This window comes from Aphelocoma coerulescens, chromosome 1A (assembly GCF_041296385.1).
Source record: "Aphelocoma coerulescens isolate FSJ_1873_10779 chromosome 1A, UR_Acoe_1.0, whole genome shotgun sequence".
NCBI lineage: Eukaryota > Metazoa > Chordata > Aves > Passeriformes > Corvidae > Aphelocoma > Aphelocoma coerulescens.
The window spans coordinates 16,449,291-16,474,875 of NC_091014.1; the positions used below are offsets into that span (position 1 = coordinate 16,449,291).

Genomic DNA, 25,585 nt, shown 5'->3' on the forward strand with positions numbered 1-25,585 from the left:
GATCAACCACAAGAACAGTGCAGAAAACCCATTTTAATTCAACTTTATACTGTTTAATCACCAAAATATTCTTCACCTAAAAAAAAAAAAAGAATTCTATCACCTAAAATTTTTAGAACAGGAGCTAGGTTGACCACAAATCTTCTGCACACCTATAAGCAGTGGCCTCCTCCAAAAAATATTCGGGGCAGTCACATAACTATTTATAACTCCCTGAGCCTAAGGAGCACTCACAGCAAAGAGTTACCAGGTCCAGAACCAAGACAGAGTTTTAATTTCCCATAGAACAGCCTTTGGAAAAGATTGGAAACTCTGTTTTCAAAAATCTGATACATGTTTTCAGAGACATATATGAAAAAGCAGATTGTAATTTGCCTGTTGTACAAAACAGCACAGCTCATGTACTTTACAAAAGATGTTTTTCAGCTGTTTTCACTTATGGAAAAGATATCGTGTGGAAAAATGTGAGTTTTGTTGCAACTCTTAGCTTTAGTAACCTGCAAACCTAGTAAAGCAGTCATCAGGAATACTATTTTCCTAATTTTATCTTTGCCCAGAGGAACTGTATGGCTAAAGAGCACTTTGAAGTCACTAGAAACTAAAAGTTACATGTGTAAGAACTGCTTGATAACTAGAAAAAAAACCCCAACCAACCAAGACTCTGCTTTTTTGGAAACAGAAATTTTTGTTCTTTGTACATGTTTATCTGCTGTCCTTTTGTATTTATTTATTGCTAGTATTCCAAATGTACTTTAACAGTTCTTTGATTTCAACTAGCTATACTTTTCTGCTCCTGATATGCATGAGCTATACTGCAGTGTCTAGACCCAATGAATTAATGCCCTTCCCTATGTACACGTTTTTTCTTTCTTTTTTTTTCTTCTCCTTTAGAGGCATGCAGATAAAGTAGGTAATGATTTACTCAGGGAACTTACCCACTGAGCCCTTAGGACAAGGCACAGCAGCTGGCTGGCCAAACTTGGTCTGTGGCCACCAAATACCAGCCTCGAAAGCTTTGGGACAGCCATTATAAATTACTGAAAGTGGAAAAAGAAATGATGCAATTTTTCTGACAAGATAAAAATCACAACAATGAGACATTTCAACCTGCCTGAAAGACCTTCCTGTAATTCCAAAGCCCTGTCAGGATACCAGTCCTCTGCAGTGCCTTCCAAACTGTAACCCATCAGCTGCTCCTTATCCAGCAGATTGGATAGACGGAGGAGAGCTCAGGATGATTATGGGGCTCCGGATTTTGGCTCTGCCTATCTCTGCTTACCCCTTTATTGTGGGAAAAATTGCTGCTTCATTTCACCCACACACTGTGGTGAGATGGCTGTTGCAGCAGCTTTGTGCTGATCACAGAAGGATGGTGGGTGGGTGGGTGAGAGGAAAGGCAGGATGGACAAGATGGGGAAGAAAGGCAGAGTGCACGAGGCGCACGGCACAGCCTCTGTGGGCAAAAGGTGTGAGGGCACTCACCTGCCTCTTCAGCTGCAGCTCAGCAATAAAATACTGCGCTGCCAGATCAACTCAGGTTTAAGGAAAACTTGGTGTTAGTCTTTTGCCACCCCCATTTGAGGAAAATTAAAGAGATAAGAGCTTTCTTTCCTTTTCCCCAGCCCCCATGGGAGGGGATTTGGCACAGATCTAGGAGGAGGGGCGTATGTTTAGGCTGCTGCAGCCCCCGTGGCCCCCATTGCTGGAGCCATCCTGCTGGGCTCACACTGCCCCAGGACGCAGCCGCGCGGCCACCGCGGCGTCCCCCACGTGCCCGCTGCCAGCGGCTCTGGTCCCGCACTGCAGCGCGGCTGGCGGGCAGCGCGGCCTGGGCAGGAGGTACCTTCACAGCCCCTCACGGTGACTTCTGCAAACGGGTTGTCGCAGCGGTTGCACTGCCGCCCTATGACGCCAGGTTTGCAGGGACATTGCCCCGTCTCCATGTCGCAGGCGCGCGTGTGGGAGCCAGATGGGAAGCAGTCGCAGGGGTAGCAGGTGTCACTGCTTTGGGGCCTGTAGTAATTGGCCTAGAAAAACCAAAATGATAGACACCAGGTATTTGACTTATATTTTAAAATGCTTGTATTTCTGAAACCTGCTCTAGCAGCACATACATCATAAAAAGGGCTAATTTTGCAGAGTACAGATAAAAATTACATTACTATTATCAGAGACCCAGGGTTTGCACTGCCATTTGCAGTGCAGGTACATGGCCCACATTACTCCTGGGGCACTCTTTGCAGTGCCCACCAAACATACTCTTGGAGGATTTACAGTTTTTGCAGCTTTGCAATTCTGCTCTTGTATGGTATGAACGAGCCACTGAGGAAACTTCCTGCACTGTGCATTTGTGTTTCATGTAGAGGGTGGAGAGCAAGCAAAGATCCCATATTCAAATCACCTCTGTACATGCTTTTGATCTGAGGTATTACGATTGCACAAGAGCGTGGAGCTGGCACCCCACTGACTCCATTTAATGCAACAGTTGCTGTGTGTCCTGCTGGCATTTTGGAAAGGAGCAGGGGGCCAGATTCACAGACGCCAGTCTGCACAGGCCCAGCTCCTCTGATGTCATTCAAGCCAGTTGTAAAACCTATTGTGAGAAGTCCTTTGTAAAACCTTCATGATGAGGTTCCTCCCCTCCGATGTCCCCCATCTGTCCCTGCCTGTCCATGGAAAACTCATCAGAGATGGCACTGAGGAAAGCATTTAGCCTCCAGCTCTCTCCAGCTGTCAGGCCTTTTGCTGGCCATTGCACAGGGGAGAGCTTCACCCAGCTGGCCTGAGATGTTTCATGGCTATTACTCACTTGTGATACACAAAACCCCACTGACACTCCTCTGCACCCCAGTCTGATCTCCTCCGATAAACCAGGCTGCACTTCAGAGATCAGAGCCAGGCTTTCATCCTCTCAGTTTGGTTTTCCAAACACAAATAAGATAAGAGCTGTACGGTATGATTTGGAGAAGGGTAGTGCCAGCAAAATGTTTTGGGTAATCGTTAACTCCACTGTGCACATACATATATATGTGATACAAAGCACAACTATGTGTACTTTGTCTCAGATACTCACTTGTAATTATTAGTGGTACAGTTACTTTTTAAACTACAGAAATTTTGACCTAAGACTGGTTTCTTTTGTTTACCTTGCAGTGGCATTCTCCATTGGTCTTATTGCAATCAGAATCAAACCCTTTACTAGTCTCACAATTACATGGGCCACAGATGGGATTTCCCCACCAACCTCTGGGACAAGGCAGGTCGATCCTATTAAAGAAAATCAGATTGAAAGAAAGTTATTTTAAGTTTCCTCTTAAAAAGTGTGCAAAAAGCTTTGGGCTAAATCTGCATTCAACTCCATAACCTTATCGAGAATAATGTATCTCAACCAGCAATCAATACATATATAAATATATATACACTATAATACAGGAAAATTTAGAATATCAGTGCTATGGAACCGTAGAGGGAATGCTTGAAATATTTTCAAGTACAGGTGGCTCTGAGCCTGTGCCCTGGTTTACCTACCACCACAAACTGCCTTGGTGTACAGCTCCCCAGTACTTTATGTACCCACTCCCTGTAGGCAGCAGGGCTTCTTGTCCAGCCTACAGGGATACCAGCTCAGGTGCAAAGCTGGCTGTAAGCTCATCCTGTAAAGAAAAGCCACTACTTTCAGCTCACCTGGCTTTCTCGGGCAGATCACTACAGGGTCTGAAAAGCCCTGGTCTGCCACAGGGGAGGCAGAGGGCCCATGGTTGGGGACATGGATGAGGGAAGGGTGGCAGCTTTGATCTGGACTATGGATCAAAGACTATGATTCAGACTGAGTGCAGCAGCACTGGAAGCTAAGCAGCAAGCCAAAGGCCACACCTGCTGAAGAAAAACTCTAATTCTCACTGATATTATTTATTCTGGGTGAGCCTCTGAGCAGGTTACCCCACAGATGCCTCAACACTAGTTCTGGCAAGGGGACCTCTGATTCTCTGATAGCTGGGAGTCTTTAGTCAAGCAACAGCCTGAAGGACAACAACTCTGAGACTGGGATCAGGGTAATGCACAAGGCATCCCTCCCTGCTGCTCATTTTAGGAAAGAAAAGCTATTTTCGTCTGTTTTGAAGACCACTACCAATTTTGTTTACAGTTAGGTTAGTACTTCTATGCTTTAGAATATGAAAACCACAGTGTTGCACTTGACACTATGTCAGCAGATAATGACAAGGGACAATGTCTCTGTGTCACTAATCCAGAGGAATGAAAGACAAATCTGGCAACAGCACGGCCAACATTTGCAAGCCCACACAACAAAAGGCAGAGGAAGAAGCTTGCAGTTTTCAAAGGGAAGGAAACATCACATGAGCCATTTCTAAATGGGCAGACAAATGCACTTCATTTGCACATCATGAATGGCCCATATTACAGTAAATCAAAGTGCCGCCTCTGGGATAAGGCTGGTTGCTGAATGCCTATCTGAGACCAGGAAGCTGCTGACGAGGGAATCAGCACGTTTCACCCACAAAGCAACAGACACAGGCTCCCAGACTGTCCAGAAGAGATGGCTCTTTGCCAGCCCAGGGACTAGACCCAAACTGCAAAGTGACTTTATCTTGCTACAGGCCACCAAAATGATGCATCGTTCTGTGTGCTGGGGAAGCTGGGGGAGAGATGGAGAGCAAACTCAGGCTAAGCCCACTACAAGGTACAGGTGAGATGCAGTGCTGTGTAACACAGCAGAACTGGTTGAGCCCCTGAGCTGCTGATGAAGAAAAGCAGCTCCTGAGTAACATGGAAGTTTGTATAGTTTCTGGGAAGAGCTCAGGAATGCCAAAAGGCAAGGGAGTCTAAAATACCTCTCAAATTTTAACAGAAAAGTTTACTGGAGCAGAAAAGGAAGTGGGAGGACTGCTGCCTTAGAGGAAGAGCTACCTGTAAGGATCAAGAAACCAAGAAAAAAATAATTCTCTTACTTGCTTTCGCAGTACTGTCCATAGTAGCTTTGTCCACATTCACAGGTGTAGCCGTGGGATGAGCTAGGTTTGTGCACGCATGTGGAGACATGCTCACATGGGTTCAAGTTACATACATCAACACAGTCTCTCCCAAAGTACCCTGGGGAGACAAGGTAAGAAAATTACCGCAACCATTGTAATTTACGATTTGCATGTCTCCAAAAGACTGTCTATCTTAAGCTTTTACACTAATAACACACCTTCAATAATCAGTAGATTCCCCCTGAGATACTGTCAGAAATGAAGCACTCTTGTCCCTCTCAGACAAAATGATAGTAAGCCATTCTTTTTGACAGTCTGTTACCATGCTTGAGGCACCCTTGTGCCTTTGGTTCCCAGTTTTATATTCAGGGCATGTGCTACAAATAGTTCTGTATTCTCTCGCTGCATGTATGGGAGGTGACTGTGCTGGGTGCTGACAGCATGTGCTGGCTACATGCTCCAAAACAGAGAAAACATTCAAAGTATCTTGATTAGGATGCAGAGTAAGAGACTGAAATTCAACAGCAGAAAAGGCAGAGAAAGAAAAAGAAAAAAAAAAAAACAGAAAAAGAAAAGGGGAAGTGCACAGAAGGAGTCCTTTGGACCAGAGACTGTCCTTCTGTTTGGTGGATACATTGCCTGGATTCTTAGCCCAGGACTGCAGCTTCCAGGGTGCTACAGTAACAGTGAGAAGAGTAATACTGATTGGAAGATGAGGAATCAGAAGATGAACACTTTGCCAGCATGCTGCTGCTCCTGCTGTGCTGCTTCTGATGAGTGCATGAAGGTGTGATCCAGCTCCTATATGAGTGGATGGGGTGGTCACCAGCTTACCTGGGTCACAGACACAGGAGTAGCTGTCCCAGTCATCACTGCAGTAGCTGTGCTGGGGACATGGGTTGGAATCACAAGGGTTGTCCACTTCACAGCCCTCCCTCACATTAATCTTGATAGCCTGTTTCATGTTGAGTGTCGCTGTGTTTGTAGATGTCTCTCCCATTCTTACTCCCTAGTGACAAAAGATAATTATTTTTAAATTAAGAGTCTTCTTTCAGAGTACAGTATTATGTGTTTCACTATTTTCATCAATCAATGAGGCTACAATTTAAAGAAATCACCTGATGAGCCAAACCCAGATTTTTTTTCAAATGTTTTTCCCCTATGCAATCAGGTTTTTACCTAGCACAGTAGGTAGACTTTAATATTTTGATTCTTAGGTAATTTTTATGGAGGAAACAGAAATGTTTGAGGGTGGATAAAAAGTAACCCTCCCCATTTTCACTGTGTATTTTCTCACGAGTTCAAAATTTATTGAGACACTTTTCATTTCATACCTGCATACATCCATAAAATCCCTGCTGAACAGAAACTTGGTCGCCAGAGACACCTCCCACAATGATGCTTTTCATTTTTAATCCAGGTAGTTGATTTCCAATCTGCACAGTGCTCTGTGAGGAAAAGGATAGCTGATAAGAAGCACTATCATCCTCTGTGACACAGACAGCCTGCTTTCTATAGTGATGGAGTTGAGCAGTAGCTGACAGTAGATTACAGAAAAAATACCAAAGCAGTGAGGAGCCAGACATCAGAACGTGACTTTTGACTTACTTCTTTGTAAGATATCTTCTGCAGTGATTTATGCCTAATCAGTGATATTAATTTATTATACTTTATGATAAAAAGGCTTAAAAAATTAATATCACTGATTAGGCATAAATCACTGCAGAACATGTCTCACAGCCTAAGTATTAAGTCCTTTATCCTACTTTCTCCTAAAAGCATTTGTGCAGTGCTCAGGGGCAAAGTTATGATGCTGCCTTACCTGGTACATCCCATAGTCCAAGGACATGACAGCGAGGTACTTGAGATCTTTACCATCTTTCGCACTTTTCAGCTCTATTAATAAATGATGCCATTCCCCATCACTGACCCGTGACTGGCTCATCTTCAAACTAGCAACCTGGCTCAGGCCACTGTACACTTCAAACTGCACGTAGTTGTTCAGTATCTGTTGAAAAAAAATCATGTCTTCTTTTGCTGTGTTTGTATTTGACACAGAACGAGGAGAAGGGCAAAATAATAGCATTTCTTAAGACAACCCAAAAGGAATAAAAGTCCAAAGAGTAAAGATGGGAATGCTTGCAAGAACCCCTTGTATAACTTTGGACATTCAGACTTCAACTTCCCTTATGGGCAAAAAAACCCCAAAGCAATAGACACATTTTTAACATCTATATTAATGCCCACTACTACCTTTGACTAGAAAAATTATCTTAAATGAATATGGTTTTTATAATGATATTTTGATCATTCATTTTTTGATCTTTGTAAAAGGCTAAAGTAATGATATGTTTTTATTGACATGCATTTTGTTGGGTGGATGAAGCTATGTAGTTCATCTGGCCATATCCACTGATGGGGGAGTTAATTAATTAATTCTTTTCTAAGCAAAGGCAGCCACACTTTTACCTGAATGTTGATCTTGGATGCAGCCCCAGCATTGGCTTGCATTAGCATGCCATTGACTTTCCGGGTTCTGAACATCAGCCCAATGTACCATGGCACAGAGATGGTAATGTCAAGGTCGCTCCAAATGATAATGCTCTCACCACTGAAACGCTGAGGAGAAGGCATTGCTGTAAATCAAAATACAGAAGAGAAACAGTTGATATCCTTCAGGACAAAGGTTAAGAGGAAAAATGATGCTATGTCACAGGGATGACACAAGGGAGCTAGTCCCTCTTCCACGGAGCTATATTCAATCTACCATGGATTAAGAGCTGGTCTAGGGCAGTTACTGTGAAGCACCTGATAATAGTGCAAATTCACAAACTACCCTGATTGTGGGGTAGGTATCTTGTCTTGCTGCCTGTACTTGAAAGCAGCACCTCCACACTGCTATGGCACTACCCACGTGAGAGCTGTTCCTAGAAAGGTAAGCTCAGGATCTCTGATGATACAGTTTTGCTGGTGAGTGGGTGGACAGAGCAGGAAGTATGAGGGCAACAGTTGCTGCAGATGTTTTCAACATAACCTTGATTACCTGCTGCTAATTAATAGATTAAACACAGGAAAAGGCTGGGAGGCAACAGGAAATATGAATTAATTATGAATACTCCAGGGCCAAATTATTCAGCTGTACCAGCTACACAGCTTTTTCACAGGGAGAAAGTTTGTGTGGAATTGCCTAAATCATCTGCCTTAAATATCTTGAGGTGACTGCTGAAGAGTGGCCCTCCTCTCTAACCTTGCACAAGCACAGCTCCTCCAGGGTGACACCAGTGACAGCCTTCAATAGAAAACACTTTGCTGATAGAAAATAGGGGAACACCCAGTCCCTTGGAATTCTAAAGTTGTTACCTTGGGTAATAGGAGTTACAGTACCATGCATTAGTTGATCCCACTGATCAGAAGCACAAATTAAACCATGGGAGCTCTGTGCTATTTGCAACATCTCACATGGCACCTCCACCACACGTTGAACCTTGTAGTGGGATCTGCAGTCAGTCCCTGCCTGACGTCCTTGTGGGCATGTTGGTGAAGTTCATGACAGCTTTTTGCCAGTGGAAGCAGGCAGTGGAGACTGGGTACAACCACCACAGATTAGCACTCAGATTTTATTTCATCATGTGCTGAGTCCATGTAGATGGCCAGTGAAATGACAGGGTTTAACAATCTTTCCCTTTCTGCTCCACACTACCATATCTGCTGACACCTTCTGGATTTTTTGTAGTAGGAGAGATCATGTATGTACAAATGTGTACATGTTACTATGAAATGGCAAGTCCTTAGAAAAAGGTTGAGGGATGACACCGTAGCAGAAAATGGAGTAAAGTTGATATGAAATTGTATCTTTTTGAGGAATAAACCCAACCCCCAAATTCTCATATGTCTATAAAGTGTCTATAAAGGGAAAGGCTGGGGTGGGAGTGGAGTGCAGGGGTTGGAGTAAAGTGCAAGCCCTTTAGCTTCCTGTTTGTGAGAAACAAAAATTCAGGGCCTAGTGGGCTACCACTAGTCAAGCCAGAGGTGTGACTTGACCTGTCCTTCCCTAAGATGTGACTACCCAACCACCCCACATCAGGCTAATGGCAGGCAGCCCCAAGGGGCAGCCCTTCTCCCTCCTGCCCCAGCCTGTGATCTCCCCTTTGCAGTCATACCACAAATGCCAGAGAGGCATATGGTGGAACAACTGCAGCATAGCCTGCTCTTGAAAATCAGACAGCAACTTAAAAAAAGATTGTCACCAGATACAGATGTCCCCAGATTGCTTAAAACTTGAATGCAGTGCTTGAGTTCTGGCTGTCTGGGCTGGGGCACAATTCTGGGCCAGGACACAATTCATCAGCCCACACTGCACCACATCAATGTTAAAGTAACCGGGACATCAGTGTTGAGCAGGATTATTTTCTCTTGCTCCACCTGTGCAAAAGCCAGCCTTCTTCCTCCTCTACCCTGCTGACCTCCACAATGACCTCAGTTTCCAACTTTGCTACTGGTTTTCCAGAGTGTTGCTGAGGTTTTTGAGCCCATCTACCTCTGAAGAGCAGAGGCAGCATGCAAACTTGTGGGCTTCCCACCTGCTGGAGGCTGGGAATGCTGTTTGCAAGCATTTTGCCTTTGCTCCTGGGAGAACTGGACTGGCATGGCAATTAGCCACCTTCTTCCTTTTATCACTGGTGGTGACTTTCTGTACTTGCAAATACCATTCCCTTCCCACACTTTCTCCCAACTTCCCTCCCTTCCCTGGGGCCAGGGTGCACCTTCCCCTGCTAGTTAAACAGAAGTCCCCATTTGTCAGCCCCCTCTGACCTCCCTCTTTCCCCCAGCCCTTCCTCATGCCTGGGACCAGGACTGTCCATGGAGGTGCTGCCCACATGCAGTGTCCCCAGATGGGACCTGACCTCCCCTGTCACCACGGAGGCCCACGTGCTTCCCAGCACAGCACCTCCCTGCCATCGTCGGTGCAGTGATGCAAACCAATTGTGTGCTCAGGGTTTGTCACTTTGAAGCACTGCCTGTGTATCTACTTACACTCTGAAGAGACTCCTACATTTAACAGGCCATCAGAAAGACATGAGGGCTATTCTCCGGGGAGACACAGGACCTGGGGAAACATGCTGCCAGCATCCCACTGGATGTCACCTGCAGTGTGGGTGCCGGATATGTGAAAGCTTATGTTTAGGTGCAGACCTGTGGTGTTCAGCCCAAGGCTAGCACAATGGCATTGGCCTTCTAAAAGTGAGTCAGACACTGCTGTTGCGGTATTGCAACATACAATTTTTAAAAATAATTAAATTGCAATAAAGGTGAAACTAATTTTTCATTAATTTTATCTCCCTTCTATATGTCAGCAGAGGGGGATGAGAGCTGCCAGAAGGTGAGTTAGCAGGTTCTAGGAGGGTGGTGAAGGTAAAACACCCCATCCTCACTAGTGTAGACCAGATCCCAGAGTTTCTGAAGAGCAGGAAATCAAAAAAGGTGGATTGGTAACTTGCCAAAGTCTTTGTCCTCTGTGAGCCTGAAGCAGAACCAGCACTGCCAAAGGGATTGAAGAAATGCAGCACTCCAACTCAAAAATGCAAATATTCTAAGACTTTTTAAAAAATAGATGTCTAATAATAGCTAATGCTCTTAGGATCATAGCTAAGCATTCAAATAAGCAACTTGAAAGACAGGAGTATAGCATATCTGTGATTCCTCCTGACTTTAACTTCAGGCTCCTGAAATCTTTGGTCACATTCCAGAACAATCCATTTCTTTCTTGGCTTGCAATTTTTCCATAGAGACACTGGCCCACAAATATCATCAAAGAAGCAAGCAGCCTGCTGCCTTCAAACTATCAGAAAAACCCCACAAACTGAGGCATCAGGAAGAACATGGGGTTATGGAGTACAAAGGGAACATGCAGGAATGCACAGTGCTGGAGGCAGAGGTGACAGCTGGGATGAGGGGCAGCAGTACTGCTGTGACTGCCATCATCTCTATCACCTGAATTTAAAATGAGTTTCCAGGGATGGCTACAGGGCAGTCTGAGATGATTTTCTAAATCCCAAGCTTTATGGTCTGGTCTTGAGTTTGGGATAAAAAAATGGTAAATAAAACAAACATTTGATCAAATTCTAAATTTCCTTTTGAAAGCAAGACAAAGACAGAGGGAAGGATAGTCTTTGCATGTGATAGCAGTACTGCATTTTCACCAGTACAGGTCACACCATAGCTGGGCCCTGGCACTCCCCTCAGGATACACCAGAGTGGGTTTGCAGCACAGAGAACAGCCAACCATGAAGAAAACACAAGAACTTCAACAACAAAGATATTTGACATGAGACACATGGAAAGATCAGATCTTCATACCAACCTAGGAAGCTCAAAATATTTTAGGAGCTGCTCCAGAAAGTAGGTACCAGGCTAGGGGCAATAATAACAGCTCTGGGCTCTGTGTGAGGTGAAGCACAGGAAGACATCTCCATTATTCCTTTTCCCTGTTCTGCAAATCTTTATCTCCAAGACAGAAACTTAACCATGTGTCCTCTCCACTTAATACTGCTGCTTCTCAGGTAAGGGAAGAGTAGTTGCCGTTACCTAGACCTGGCCCAGGCTGAGGGATGCTGTGCTAAAGGGGTTTGCAAATCCCTGTGGTGTATTTACCTCATCTGGAGACCTGCTCTTCCAGGGTCCATACCCTGCTCAAAGTAACCAAGAATAACCAAGAGAGTTTGGGGTAGATAAATCAAGAAGTTTGGGGTAGATATATCAAAAGAACATGATCCTTGATCACACTGCAAAACTATTCTGGGCTAAGTATCGGGGGGATAACGAAAACAAACACCTACCACATCTGCATCATGGGCCAGAATTTAGCCTTCTATTTCTAGGAAAGACATGCTTAGTAGAAGCAGGTTTTCTTTCCTGGAAGCATCCAGGAAGACTCCAAAGGAGCAGCCACCTTACAGCACCAACCCCATGGGACTCCTCACACACGCAACTCCTCACTTCTAGGGAAAAAACTGACTGCAAGTTCTTCACACCCTATAAAACTCACCTGCTGCTCCTTCTTTATCCTTTAGTAATGAGGTTTTACACATCTATGCACATTGTGTTCAATCAAAGAGAAATCCAGTAAAACTGAAAGTCCTCTTACTTAGCACAGAATGCCTTCTTGCCAAAAAAGTGGCGATTAAAACTGCACATTCATCCCCAGTTTGAATCAAAGCCCAGTAAAGTCAGCGGGATTCTTTCCACTGATTTAAAGGGGCTTAGGATCAGGCATTTTTACTATGAACAAATTACTAAATACTGCCAAGTTCTTTGGAACTACTTTACTTATGTAAGTAAATCAATGAAAGCTGCTCTTATTCATGACAGTATGTCATCTACTATATAGGGGATCTCTAAAATTATTTCCCATACATAATGGGTGACAGTCTCAACTGCAATCTTCTGTTACCCTTAAGCACCAGAGTTGGACATATGTGCTGTGAGGTGGTAATGACAGGCAATGCAAAGTGCACACATGACAAAGCAAGACGAGCTCTTTGCATCCTACCTTGCTCACAGTTCTTCCCTCCGTAGCGCACGGGGCACTCACAGATGTATGTGTTCCACTTGTTGATGCACGTGCCTCCATTCTGGCACCAGTTGGTTTCACAATAGTTCCTCTGTGCTGCACAGCCTGCAATTCAGGAAAACCATTACTTTGCATGCTTTTAATAAGAAAAAGGCTCTGAATGACTGTACTTGAGTTTTTATGTAAAAAGAAGAAATGAGCATTATAGGTTTGGGTTTTTTGCTTTTATAAAAATATTTTTGAAGTCAGTGAAGCAAAATGTGGATGGCAAAAGTTTATGTGAGCTGATCATATGTCAAAAGCATAAAGACAAGTCTGTCTATCAAAGGCATATGCTATGACTCCCTTCTTAATCCACGATCAATGCAACATACTGCAATTTAGCTCTTAAACAGACCTTCAGCAGCATGGACAGAAGGGACTTTCCATTTTTGTATGTAGGAGCCAGTTTTAGGATGATGAGAACATTCTGTACACCTAATCACTGGAACTAATCCTGGGATCCAAGGACTGGAAACCAAATCAGAACCTCCAACAGGCTGCTTCATGAAGCAGGTTTCAGATTTAGGGGATTGCAGAATTTTATTTACAGAACAAACACAATTTATTAAAAAGTCATTTTAAGTGTTGTCTTTTTCATTAACTAATCCCCTTGGCTTTCAGAGCAAAATGACATTGTCTTGGAGTGACTTTATGATATGTATCCCCTGTTGCTGCTCTATGCCCAGAAATTAACTTTGTGCCTTTCTGTGCCTTTAAACTGAGCCTGAGAAGGAGGAGAGGCAAAAAACCAAGTGAACTTTTCAAAACAGTTGTTCAAGGACACAGACACACACTCCTCTGCGTCCTGCTGCTGTGGTAGCAAGAGCGGAGGAAGCACCCTGGTTGCTTTTCAGCCAGCTTACGGCTCCTTTTCTCCAGAGGGAGACTGAGAGCTGAACTTTGTTTTCCTGGGACTTCAGTTTTTTCCCTTCTTCTCTTCTGGGCTGTTTCAACATCAGAACACACCAGGAGAATTTTCCACCGAGGCCCTGGAGGTGGGCCCACACTGACCCAGGTCCAAGGAGGAGGAGAGAGACCACACCTACAGAAGGACTCTGAAATCTTCCCAGGTTTCTCTCCAAAGCAAGAGGTTTTATTATTTAGAATTATTATCCTTTTCCTGTGTGTTTGTTAAATAAATAGTTTTTATGTCTTTCACTTTCCTCCAAGGAAAATTTTTTTTTCCTGAACCTGGTGGGGGAGGGTGGGTTGTAACCTGCCTTCTATCAGAGGATATTTTCCTCCAAATTCGTCCAAACTGGCACAGACATTTAATAGGTAGTTAAAAAATAGAAGAAGAAAAGTTAATTTAGGAGTAAATTCCTGGCTGAAACTCCCAGTAATGCAGAAAGTCTAAACAAGCCCAGTCCTTTCCTGTGTGCTGCTGAATCCTGGAAGTGTGCCCTGTGCCACGGGCTGTTGTGTGCCTCCATGGCACAGGTGTGGACTGCACCTTGCTCAAACAAATGAGGTCTGGCCAGAGACACAATGGCAGCACAATGCCAAACAGCACCTTAAGTCCCTGCCCCATGGCTGCTTTGCCCTCAAAAGTGCTAACAGGGGTAATTTCAGAACCCTCTGTCCCCTTCCCCTTCCTGGGACGCCTCACAGTGCCAGCCCCTTTGATATCCTAAGCCCTGCTACACACACAGCTGTGGCAGAGGCCTTTCTGGTGCTGACCTTTGGGGCACTAGTGGCCCATACCTGGCAGAGTGCCATTATTGGCGATGAAACCAGCCATGTCGATGGGCTTGCTGTCAATGGAGAGGTTCCTCATGCAGCCGATGAACTGCCTGTTGTGCACCGGGAAATCCTCAGGCAAGTTTGGGACACCACCAAGGAGGAGAGGGCCAGTTAGGTCCAAAGATCTGAAGAAACAAAGAAATGCTTATAATTTCTTGCAAAGAGTTTGTTTTGTTTTGTTTTTTTTAAAAAAAAACCACTGTGTTTAAGCACTGTGTTTATAGTGCTTCCATAAACACATTTGATCTGCACTTCCCTCTGCTACATGAGCACTTCCAGAGCTCATAATCAAAGGACTTTCCAGTAACACGGACTTTTAACTTAGGAGTTGTCATGTGCATATAGAATCCAGTGACCTGTCCCTAACAGTGGCCTGTATAAAGAAGAAAATGAAAATTAGATAAAAATGTGTAGCCACAGGACACTTCTTTCTGACCCCAGTCATGTAGGGACTGGTTGATGCTGCTCAGCACAAAGGTTGAGAAGCAGTACATTTTTATATAATGACTTAATTATTACGTAGTGCCAATCCTTTTTAAATCCTCTGAAGATCTTAGTCTTAATGACATTTAGTGGATGCAGGTTCTACTAAATGACTCCACACTGTGTGAGAAGTGTTATCATCTGGTCATTTGGATTAGCCCCAGTTTTTATGGTGTGCCCCTCTCTTAGGATATTACAGCACCATGCGTATCTCAATGATCTTTCTGCTATCACTGATTACCTTATATCCCCCCCTATGTTGCTTGCTGTTCATCTCCTCTTTAAACTCAAAAGTACTATTTTTTTTTTCCTTTCTTCACAGGAAACCTTTTTTCACATCCAATGATTTTCAATGGTTTTTTGTGTATATCCTTTATTTCTATCTCCTTTTAGGATAGGACTCTTAACTTAAATGATGGAAGTAATTCCATGTCCCAAACGAAACTTTGTTACTTTTTCTTGTTACATCATATCTGTTTTTCCAACTTACAGGTTCATCACTTAGTGCTCAGTGATTAATTGCATACTCTTGACTCTCCACTGGAAAAAGAGAATGAGTAGAAAACACAAATATAAGGAATCCTTACTTTTTTGAGCCAGTCTGAGTCCCCTGGGCAGCACAGGTGTAGTTTCCAATGAGGCTCCCGAAGCGCACAGCCACTGCTGTGTCACAGTCGTCCACAGTCACCACAGCCACCTTCTCTCCCGAAGGCCCATGGGGAATTCCTAATCGGCCAATGTTTGGCTTCAAAAAATAAATGGCACATGTCATACAGTGCTACATACACATGGGATTGAAAGGTTGGTTCTGTCAGCTCAACAACATACTTCTTACTACCCCCCAAAGAGGACGAAAGTAGAATATGTAAACACAACAGCACAAGTTAGGTCGTTCCACGACATTTAGGCAAGGAAAAACTATGATGGATGACTTCAGTCAGAGTCCACACATGCCCAGTATGATACACAGGGCAGTCAGAAGTGGCTTGGTCTTTTCCACTGCTGAACTACTTTGGCCCAAATCACACCAAACAGGCGTTTTTTCACTTCTGCATAGCAAATTCTAATAAATTATGCTCATTTTGCACCCCTTCACCTCAAGTGAATGAAAACCCTAAAATGATGTAATACTACAACTGAGGCTAAAGGCTTAAGTCACATTTTCTCTGATGGGCATACTCTGTCAGGGCTACCAGGAACTGAGTTCAGGCCTCTATAAAAGCTGTAGTGAGGGGTTGTCTGATGACTGGAGGGAGCTTAGATGAAACCTGCTTGTTCTAGCTACAAGATGGAGTGCACAAAAAAACACTGCCCATTGCTAGGCTGGCTGAGAAGCCCCCAGTTTCTAGTTACAGGAGAATAGAGACCAATGATCTCTGGAGCTGGACAATCAAAAATAATGGATGGATCTGTGCTCGCTCTGGTGCCGGCACACAGACTGACACTAAAGATGCAGCACGGAAGATGGAAAGAAAGTGTGTTTTAGAGCAGCAATAAAAGCTCTGGCTTTTCCTCACCTCCAGCTTCTCCCAGGCAGTAGGAAACTCCTGCCCACCCAATCACAATGTGCCCTGGTGAACATGAGCCACAAAACTAGAATTATCACACTCAGCTTCACACCACCACTGTTACTGGCTCACTCTGCTAATCACCTGCTGTCAGTTGTTCTCTCCAGTTCAGCACCTACTGAGTGGGGAAATTCAGTGCTCCCAACAGACAGGCTTTCCTATGGGACCACCAGGAATTCAATCCCAACCATCAAACTTCTGTGCTTCCACCACAAAAGGATCCGTCGTCATCTCCACTAATTTTGTAACTGATGAGATGTAACCCAGAGTGACTGACAAGAGATGATATTTGCTGTGCAGAAACTCAAGAGACAGATTTGTCCAGTGGAGAAGTACATTATGACTGTTAAGAAAGGGTGCATGTATAAACAGCAGCATAGCAGCCTCAGTGAAGAACTAGCAAACCCTGTAAGAAAATTGTTTCCATGTTTAGTGTTCACATAGAGCCAAGGGGTCTTCATCTACCACTGGTGCAAGATCTCTGAGGACATTATCGGTACAAGAGAAGTAATGCGCTGAACTCTACTGGCTTTGCAAAGGGACACCCCACAGGAATGAAGTCAGCAGGATCTAACTAGACACACTGAAAGTCCAAATATATATATATATGATGTGTTAATCAACAATAGCTGTATTCATATAAAAATGAAGATGGGTGGGCGTCTGTAGCTTGCTGTACACTTGTTTTAAAACACGTACTGCTTGACTGCATTCTGAAATTCCTAATTTGTAAAGCAAACAAGGAAACAGTAAGAAGATAAATTACTTCTTTCTGTTTCACTTACACACACATAAATTTGTTAAAATACAATCACTTTCATCATCTGTGTAGAGACAAATTTATTTTAAAGGGTAATTATCCCAATGTATAAAAAACATTTTAAAAATATGTTTCCTGGTGTCAATTCCAGTTGGAAAGTATTTTCCATTTCCTCTACCAAGAACTAATGTGATCACATAGTTTGGCAGTTATTCAGTATAAGGTTTTGACCTCTCTTGAGTGATATTAAGGCAGATTTTATTTTTTCCGACAGTCCCTGGACTTTGCCACTGCCTAGCTTGGAAAGACAGGAAACACACGTATTCGAAGTGCTGAAAATGTTATTGTATGCAATGATGGCAATGTTAGTGAGTGGCTTCTCAAAGTACATGAAAAAACACACAGAAAACTAACCAACAGGCAGACCTTCCCTTCCAAAATTAAAATGTTTACATTCTGGGTGCTACTTCTATTCATTCGGAGGAATGATTCGATTAACATTTATGTTCTTGTGCTTCACTGAAATAATCTATTGTTTCTTACATGGGAGCCTTGACAAAGGCAGGGTATTTATTCCCGCAGCAGGGGGGATCTGCCCAATGTTAATCACGATTGCAACCTGATGAGACTCAGCAGTTTGCAGCTGCTCCTTCACAGTCACTAGCCGCAGTAGCAAATTGATTTTTTTCTACTTTTATTTAACATAGAAACTGAAAAGTGTTTCTCTAGATGTTGACTGTTCATTGCAGCACAGCTCTCTGGCATTTCTTCGGCTCTGATGACCACACAAAACCATGAAGAAAGGGAATATTCCAGTGAATGAAGATATATTGTCAGCTCAAACCATATTTAGTTCAAACACAAGGTGATTTTCTGACCATGTTAAAAGGCTCATTTGACAGAATTTGGACAGACTTTTCCCAAAATACAAGAATATGTTACTGCGAAAAGAAAGAGAGATTTTCTTAGTCATTTAATGGGACAAGGGCTCAAAATATGTGGCAAATACTACACACTACTCATCTTCTCAACAGCTAACATAGGCAATACTCTGTATTTGAAATAATGTGAAATAAATAACACATTCTCTGACTTTATCAGAGAAAGCCCAAGTTAGGAGCTCCTTCAGCAATGAATCATGGAACAGATTTTATTCATTAAATATGTTGATTAATGTTAAATATAGGTTACTGGTGATGAAAAGGATATTTAGAGTACCATGAATTTAAAAAAATAATCACTTTGAGTAGTTGCATGCAAGAAAGGGAATTAAACCCACAACATGAAACTTGGGATCTAATGACAACAATTCCTATTGCAGACTCTGACACTCTCAGCACTAAATGATGAAAAATAATAAAAACCCCCTACTAATTAACTACAAAACAATTAGGAACCATGGTGAGATTAAAAGTTAAAAAGACAATACAACACTGGGCTGTTGCACAGATGTATATGAGGAAAGTTTCATGAGACAGCACAGGATAGAATGTTTGGGCAGTTTTGTTTTCATTTACTAAAAATACCTTCCAATTACAGCAGGTGCACAAAACAGCAGCCAGAGCAGTGCCATGTTTACCATATCAAACAGGCAAAATTTACTTGGCAAGTTTAACCTAGCAAAGTAAAGGCTGGGAAAGAGTTTTGGAAACAAGATGCTATCACTGCAATGGACACAGAACAAGAATAAAGCAGTGTAAGATGCCCATGTGTAATGTAGGCTGGTAATCACCAGGTGATGCTCAGCCATAGGAGGGATCGTCTTTGGGAAAGTAGCAGAGGTGAAAATGATAAGAAAGCCCTTAATTTGTTTATCATTATAGAAGCCAGTGTTAGCAGAGGACTGGCTTATGTTTGAAAGAAAGTAAGTAACAGTAAGTAGTACATGGAAAATGCACCACAAAGTGTATCGCCAACACTAAGTGACAGCACACACATTCACATTTCAGGCATGATCTTTGCCTCAATGAAATCCTACTGGAGCAAGACTGATCCCTAACAGTAGGAACAGCTAACACTAACCAGCATTAGTTCACACTATTATTTTCTGGAAATATGTTCAAGGAGTTAAAAGCCAGACTTTCATCTGGGTACTTAGCAGTCCTTTCTGCCTGTCAGACCCATCTCCTGAAACACATGCTACCCAAAAGGCAAGTTTCATTAGCTGTGCCAATTCTGCACTCATGAGTAAATGTGCAATGTGGTGTACAGGAATTTACCAGCATGACCCCCATTAATAGTAATGCAAGTCATGTAACTGAGTTCCTGCTCATGGAGCTGAAAATTTACATTTCGCTGCCTAACCCTAAAGGCTGCCTTTTCAGTTAATGCTTCTCCAGAAAGAAGTTGGGATTCAAATTTCAAAGACCACATGCTGTAACACTGAGTAGCAAGAAGGTATCAAACAGTGACAGAGAGAGAACTTGGTCTCCCTTAAACAAACTATGAAAGAAGCGGAGTATTCTGGGACTCAAATGAAAGGAAGAAAAAGCAGCCCTGAGTTTTGCAGTGTTTTATCACCATCACATAGTGATGCTTCAAACATTCTGTGCATCCCATAATGAAATTAATTTTGTTATTCTGACTTATATTTTCATGTTATAGTCACATATAGGGTCATTTGGAGAAGAGAAAGGAACAGTCCTGTCTCAGGATCCACATGTGACAGCATTAAGTCCCCTACCTTTTTCTCTGTCTGTAAACCAAGATGAACCATATCTATGTTCCTCAAATGATGGCAATTAGTACCTAAAATTGTAAACAATGTAATGAAACTTAACTTTGCCTCACTGAGCTTTCATGAAGATTAGAGGTTCTGATCTACAAGTGACAATCTCCCATCTCCCATCTCATATCTAACCCATGACATTCACCCTTGCCCAGAGTCACAGCCAAAACGTGACTACAGGAATGACAGCCTCCTAGGATGTCTTTTGAAAATTGTGGCTGCCTTTCTGACCATAGCAGAGATAACAGTGAAACTCATCTACTGCCCTCAGTGATGATCTGGAGGAGTGACCTTCTCAAGCTGCAAGGGGGTATGGAACTCCCTTTGGCCACTTGTAGTGACTTTCTCAGGTTGCAGTGAGAGAATACCACTGTGGAGGTATTTTACTAGTGATGCCAAATCCGATTTTCATGAAACCCAGTTACAGAGCAATGTTTGGACTTCTCCCCATACATTCAACATCAAGAAAGACATGTAGATTCTCCCGGGTGAAAAACCCTGAGAAGCTTAATCTGTGAACTTGTGTTTCATAAATGGAGACCTTCTCTCCATAGAGGAGAGAAGGTCATCAAAACACGTCTGTTTATAATTTGCAAATCCACTGCACAAATCCACTCTGATTCCACTTAGAACATCAGACGTGGATATTCTCATGTATCTCAGTTTCATTTAGAATCTCTATTATGTTTAAGTAAATATTTAAACGGCAAGAGCCCACACAGTTACTTATTAAAGACACAGCTGGTGTAACGATGCACAGTGAATGGAAAAGACATACAGATCAAGGGACAATGGGAGCCCTTGTCCTAAACACTTAACCATTGTATTTTTCATTATATGTCCTACTGTTTCCAAAAGCCAGGATGCAAAATTGTTGGAGAGGTTTAAGCAAGTAGCCCAATCTTTGTCAGACTTATTTTAAAGTAAACTAGACTAGATAGTGTCTGTACATGTAATAGTAATACCACAAAGTTCAAATGTTTATTTAGTCAACCAGCAGCAGTGATGACACTCAGATTCCTGGATCTCACTCTTTTATTAGGTAATCTACAAGATAATAGTCTTTTCCAGAGGTCTCACAAACATCTCCTCCACCAGAAAACTTTTTTTCAACTTCCATTCTTAGATAAAAACTTGCCACTTGACTTTTCTCACGGATGGAAAGAGGGAAGAGTGGTTTTGGTCAGCCATCAGAGCGTGTTCCAACATAATGGATATTCCCTGAGCTCAGACTGAAAGCTGTGCTCTCCAGCCCGAACCTCAGCCAGGAGGTTGTCCGCCTGCTTTAGCCACCCCATTGAGTCTGTTGAAGGAGCTGAGGAGATGATTCAGCAGCAGACTGTAAGTATGGCCAAGACTTAGGGAATCCAAACCAGGATTGCTTGCAGATGAAACACAACCTACGTCGTTACACTTGGCACCAGCAGGAGACCTATTTTCTTGGGGGTCAGATGTTGCATATTGTAAATTCTGCATTTGCTCAGTTCACTGTACACATTAAAAATCTATTTTAGAAAATCGTTATTTTAGCAAAATGCTTTGCATGGCATAGCTTAATATTCAGAGCTTGGCTTGTTTGTCTTTTTAATAACTGCAAATGTGTAAGAAGAAAAGCCATCCTGAAGTCAGTGCCAGCCTTTCAGTGATTCCAAGAGTTTGCTTACCAGACAGTAAGTTACCCTTCTGTTTTTGTTAATTAGTAGCTAATGATTTATTGGCTGTTTGGAGTGGTTAAAGGTTAAAAAGAATCTGTTTCCTAGTTATTTTTTTTAATGCTCTCCTCTGCGTTGTTAATGCGCTGGTTCAGACCCCACTGCCCCCAAAAATGTTTTTTTGGGGCTCTTTACTTTCTAACGCTTCCAGCTACAGTAATAATGGGAGAAAATGGGGGAACTGGCATTGGGTCCTGCTGGAGGCTGCTGCTGGGGCTCCGGCCACTGCGGGGTCCCCCCTGCGCGGTTCCCTGGCGCTCATTAGGCCGCCCGCCAGCCGCCCCGGCTGCTTTGTTAACCCGCCGGCCTCTGCTCCACGGTCTGATGTGGGGAAGGGAGGAACCCCTGCGATTCCCAGGCGATGCTGTGCTGCTTCAGTGGTCAAAAAGCTCATTAAGGGCCCACGGCGGCGGCGGCCTCCCTGGACAAGCTGCCGGAGCCCAGCCCCCCGCAAGGAAAATAAATAAATAAATAAACAGGAAAAAATAAACAGGGAAAGCACACTGCTTGCAGTCCTTGGGGAGAGACTAGGAAATGCCAGAGGAGCTTAGCATGGACTTGCAGACCACTCTGATCAATCAGGAAACTCCAAATTAGGCCAGATTACAGAAACCACTAACGTTAATCGTTGTTTTCTAGTTTCCCCTTACAGATTTCCAGAATACCTTTTAAATAGGTGGTGTGAAGAACAGATCCTGATTAGTCACCAGGGAAAGGCAGGACAAGTCATTTCACATAACCCCCTTACTCCTTTGATGTATGTATCCCCTTTATTCACTGAATATTTTAATGGCATTTCTTTATACAAATTTGGCTCAAGTCTGTACAGAAACATGAGAGCCCGTGACAGTGAAAAGGAAAACCAAAGAGCTTCCCATCAGTGAGTCAAAAATGCAAATCCTGAAAAGCCACCAGACCAGTTTCTTTTCCTAGAGAAACGCCCTGCAACAGCAATCATCAGGATCTGGGCTGGCCCACAAAGTCAAGCAAGTTTTACTGGCCTCATTTGTTATCTCCTTTAGGGCTGCATCCAGAGGCTAAACTTTGATATTCAAAGCAGGAGGCTTTCAGCACAGCTATGAGAGCTGGCACCAGTGAATGGCACTGCCCAAATTGCTGCTGCTGCTCTTCCAGTGGGGCAGAGATGGGGAGCAGCCCCTCCTGTCACAACATGTGGCAATGGCACAGCAGGGCTGTGAAAAGCCATGGTTACAACAGGCATGGCATCCAGATATGCTCCTTGCCTCCACAGCGTGATCAGTATCTTCACAAATACCATCCAGCTACTGCAAAGGGTATATTCTTAGTTTTGACTAACTTTGGCAAGGGCTGCTGTAGTGCTGATGGGAAGAATGAGTTTTCCCTGTCTGCAAATGGAAATTTTATCCTCAAATATGTATTCCCAGATGATTCTCACCTCTTTGATGCTGAATCAGTGACACAAGACAGACCTGTTCTGGCTGTCAAGAGACCATTCCCTCTCCTCAAGACAACATTCAGTTTTCCATGTGGGAGACAGCACTCACCACAGTGCTCTGCTGATGTGGGTGCCCTTGTCCTCCCTCTACAGCGCTCTCCTCACTCTGATCTGCCCCTGTGGCTGATGTCCCTTCTCCTTGACCACTCCTGCCCTCTGAACCCCTTTTCTGCCTATTTTGCTGCCTTCCTCTCTTTCCACCAACAAGGATGTTCTCCAGCACCCTTGGAGAACTGGGAAAGGAGAACATGTGAAGGATGCTGGAAGATCCCCCTTGTCTCCTTCACCTGCTGTCCTCTCACAGTTCAGCAAACTCTTCTCCCTTTACCATTTGTCTGTAACTACCTGCCAAAGTACCACTCTAAAATATTTTTGGCTTTATTTAAATCTTTTATGTTCTATGACATATTTTTGCATCCAGGATGTGAATGTTGCTGCTCTCAGAGTCCAGGAAATACCTGTGACACTTATGCACAGCAACTAACTCCTTCCTGGAAAAGTCCCTGGTGACACCTTGCCAAGCAAGCTGCTGCTTAGTGTGGGTAATGGAGTCACATTTCAGCCTTTAAAATCCAGGAATCCCACACTTTTCTAAGGGGTCCCTCTCTGACCCCATGGCTGGATCTTTGTGAGGGTCTCCTGGCACACAGACTCCTGCAAGGCCAGATAACTGCAAAGTGCTGCTTCGTCTCACTGCACAGACAGATACAAAATACCCGAAAAGTTACTGCAAATCAGTGAGCTACTGTAATTTACTACATGATTTAATGGAGATAACAGTGCACTTCAAAGAACATGCACCAAATTCCTGAGGTGCCATTTCAATGACTCTGCTGGCTTTGAGCAAGGCCTTGCCAGGCTGGACTGCACAGCACAACCTTCAAGCACTGTCCTCAGGGCCTTAGGGTGAGCCAAGGGCCATTCAGCTTCTGCCAGATCTCATGGAGGTCCCTTACATCTCCTTAGCCTTCTGGAGGAGCTGAAAATCACCATTTTGGGAGATGCCATTAAATGTCTTTGCATTTTTGCAGCGCAGAGGTGTCAGATGGCTTGAGTGAACCGGGCTCAAAGAGCATCACTGGGTGCCAGGTTCCCAAGGATGACCTGAGAGCCCCACACCAGGAGGAAAAGCCACACAGCTGACACCTGGCTCAGGTGTGGGGTGGGCACAGACCTAGAGGGGCACTCAAGTTAAGCCTTTAAAACCTGGGTGATGTGAGAAGAGTAAGTACTGAACAGCCTTGCCAAAGATGAGGCTTACAAAAGAGCAGGGACTCAGGCTGGTTTTGCCAACACACGGTCCCTGACTGTGTGGACATTTTCTAAAAAGTTACTGTTTGTGTTTGCATATAAAGTCACCACCACAGCTACCAGGGTTTTCAGGTGGTGTTTGCAAACTGTGAGAGCAACAGTTCCAAAAGCAGGAGCGGGAGAGAACAAGCCAGGCACTGGGTACACGCTTTCCCTCTCTTCCCCAGTCGCCGGAGAGATTTCTCAAAGCTGTCACTGAGAGCTGAGCCACTCAGTGCTGTGGAGCGGGTCACACTTTACATCTCAATGACCTCCAAATGACTTTCACTGCTTTACACTTTAATTTCCCGAGACACAGATTTAGAGGTGAGTTATTTGTTATTTTGTGTCAAGACAATGGAATGTCGCTCCACAGCCAAATCCTGATTTCCTTTCCCAGATATCAATCACTTCACACTTACCCTCTACCAGAAAAAAAAAGCAAACAAAACACCAACAAAAACAATTACTACTAATTGAAATATCGGTGGAATTGTAGGAGGGGCTTTTAAAGTCCAGGCTCACATGTGCCTGTTCCGCAAGGGTAGATCAGCTGCCCAGCCCCCACCCCCTTACACCCACTAACACCTGCAAGGGCTCCACAAGAGCAAGAAAAAGTAAACATTAGCCAGGCAGCCCTCCAGTGCTTTCCAGGAGATGTTAGGAATGTAAATGGTTGCCATAGGCCAGACCAAAGTCCCACTGAGGGAGTGGTAGATGCTGTGGAAGTGTGTAAGAACAGGGCAAATGTGCAGCAACATTTTTCTCCTGGCTCTAGGCTTTCCACCTGCAATACTGCAGGCTGGAGCTCAAGACGGGTTTTCACAGGATCCTGTCACATTTTTTGTATGGATGGGACTCCTGTTCTCATCTAATCAGTCTTGTGCTTTATACAACCAAAGAGCATCAGCCAGTGAGTCCTGCTCAATAACATAGCTTGCACCCAAGCAAAAATTTTCCTTTAGAAAGGGAAATACTGACTTGATTTAAAGATTTCAAGGGACAGCGAGACCATCAGACCTGTGGACAGATATATTAATTCTAATCAGGATCTGTCAAGGTTCAGTTACTATATAGCAAATCTATGGTCTTACCTAGAGGAGGACTTTCATTGATGATCATCTGGATTTGGGTGGAAGAGGATGAATCCGACCTCAGCAAGGATGTGAGTGTCTGAATCATGAGCCAGAAAGCCAGGAAATGACTCAAAACTGAACTATT

The 25,585-nt window shown here is 43.7% G+C and overlaps 1 protein-coding gene across 6 annotated transcripts in view; it reads right to left on the reverse strand.

Moving 5' to 3' along the window:
• CELSR1 (cadherin EGF LAG seven-pass G-type receptor 1) overlaps nt 1-25,585 on the reverse strand; it is a 167,427-nt gene that overhangs the window by 35,221 nt on the left and 106,621 nt on the right. For all 6 annotated transcript variants that reach the window (XM_068995343.1, XM_068995382.1, XM_068995367.1 and 3 more), the window contains exons 6-16: nt 15,417-15,574; nt 14,308-14,471; nt 12,541-12,666; nt 7,461-7,627; nt 6,814-6,999; nt 6,326-6,439; nt 5,826-6,000; nt 4,968-5,109; nt 3,147-3,267; nt 1,844-2,027; nt 936-1,037 (exon numbers count right to left, since the gene is read on the reverse strand). In XM_068995343.1, the coding sequence (XP_068851444.1) occupies nt 936-1,037; nt 1,844-2,027; nt 3,147-3,267; nt 4,968-5,109; nt 5,826-6,000; nt 6,326-6,439; nt 6,814-6,999; nt 7,461-7,627; nt 12,541-12,666; nt 14,308-14,471; nt 15,417-15,574 (1,639 nt within the window). The remainder of the gene's footprint in view (nt 1-935; nt 1,038-1,843; nt 2,028-3,146; nt 3,268-4,967; nt 5,110-5,825; nt 6,001-6,325; nt 6,440-6,813; nt 7,000-7,460; nt 7,628-12,540; nt 12,667-14,307; nt 14,472-15,416; nt 15,575-25,585) is intronic.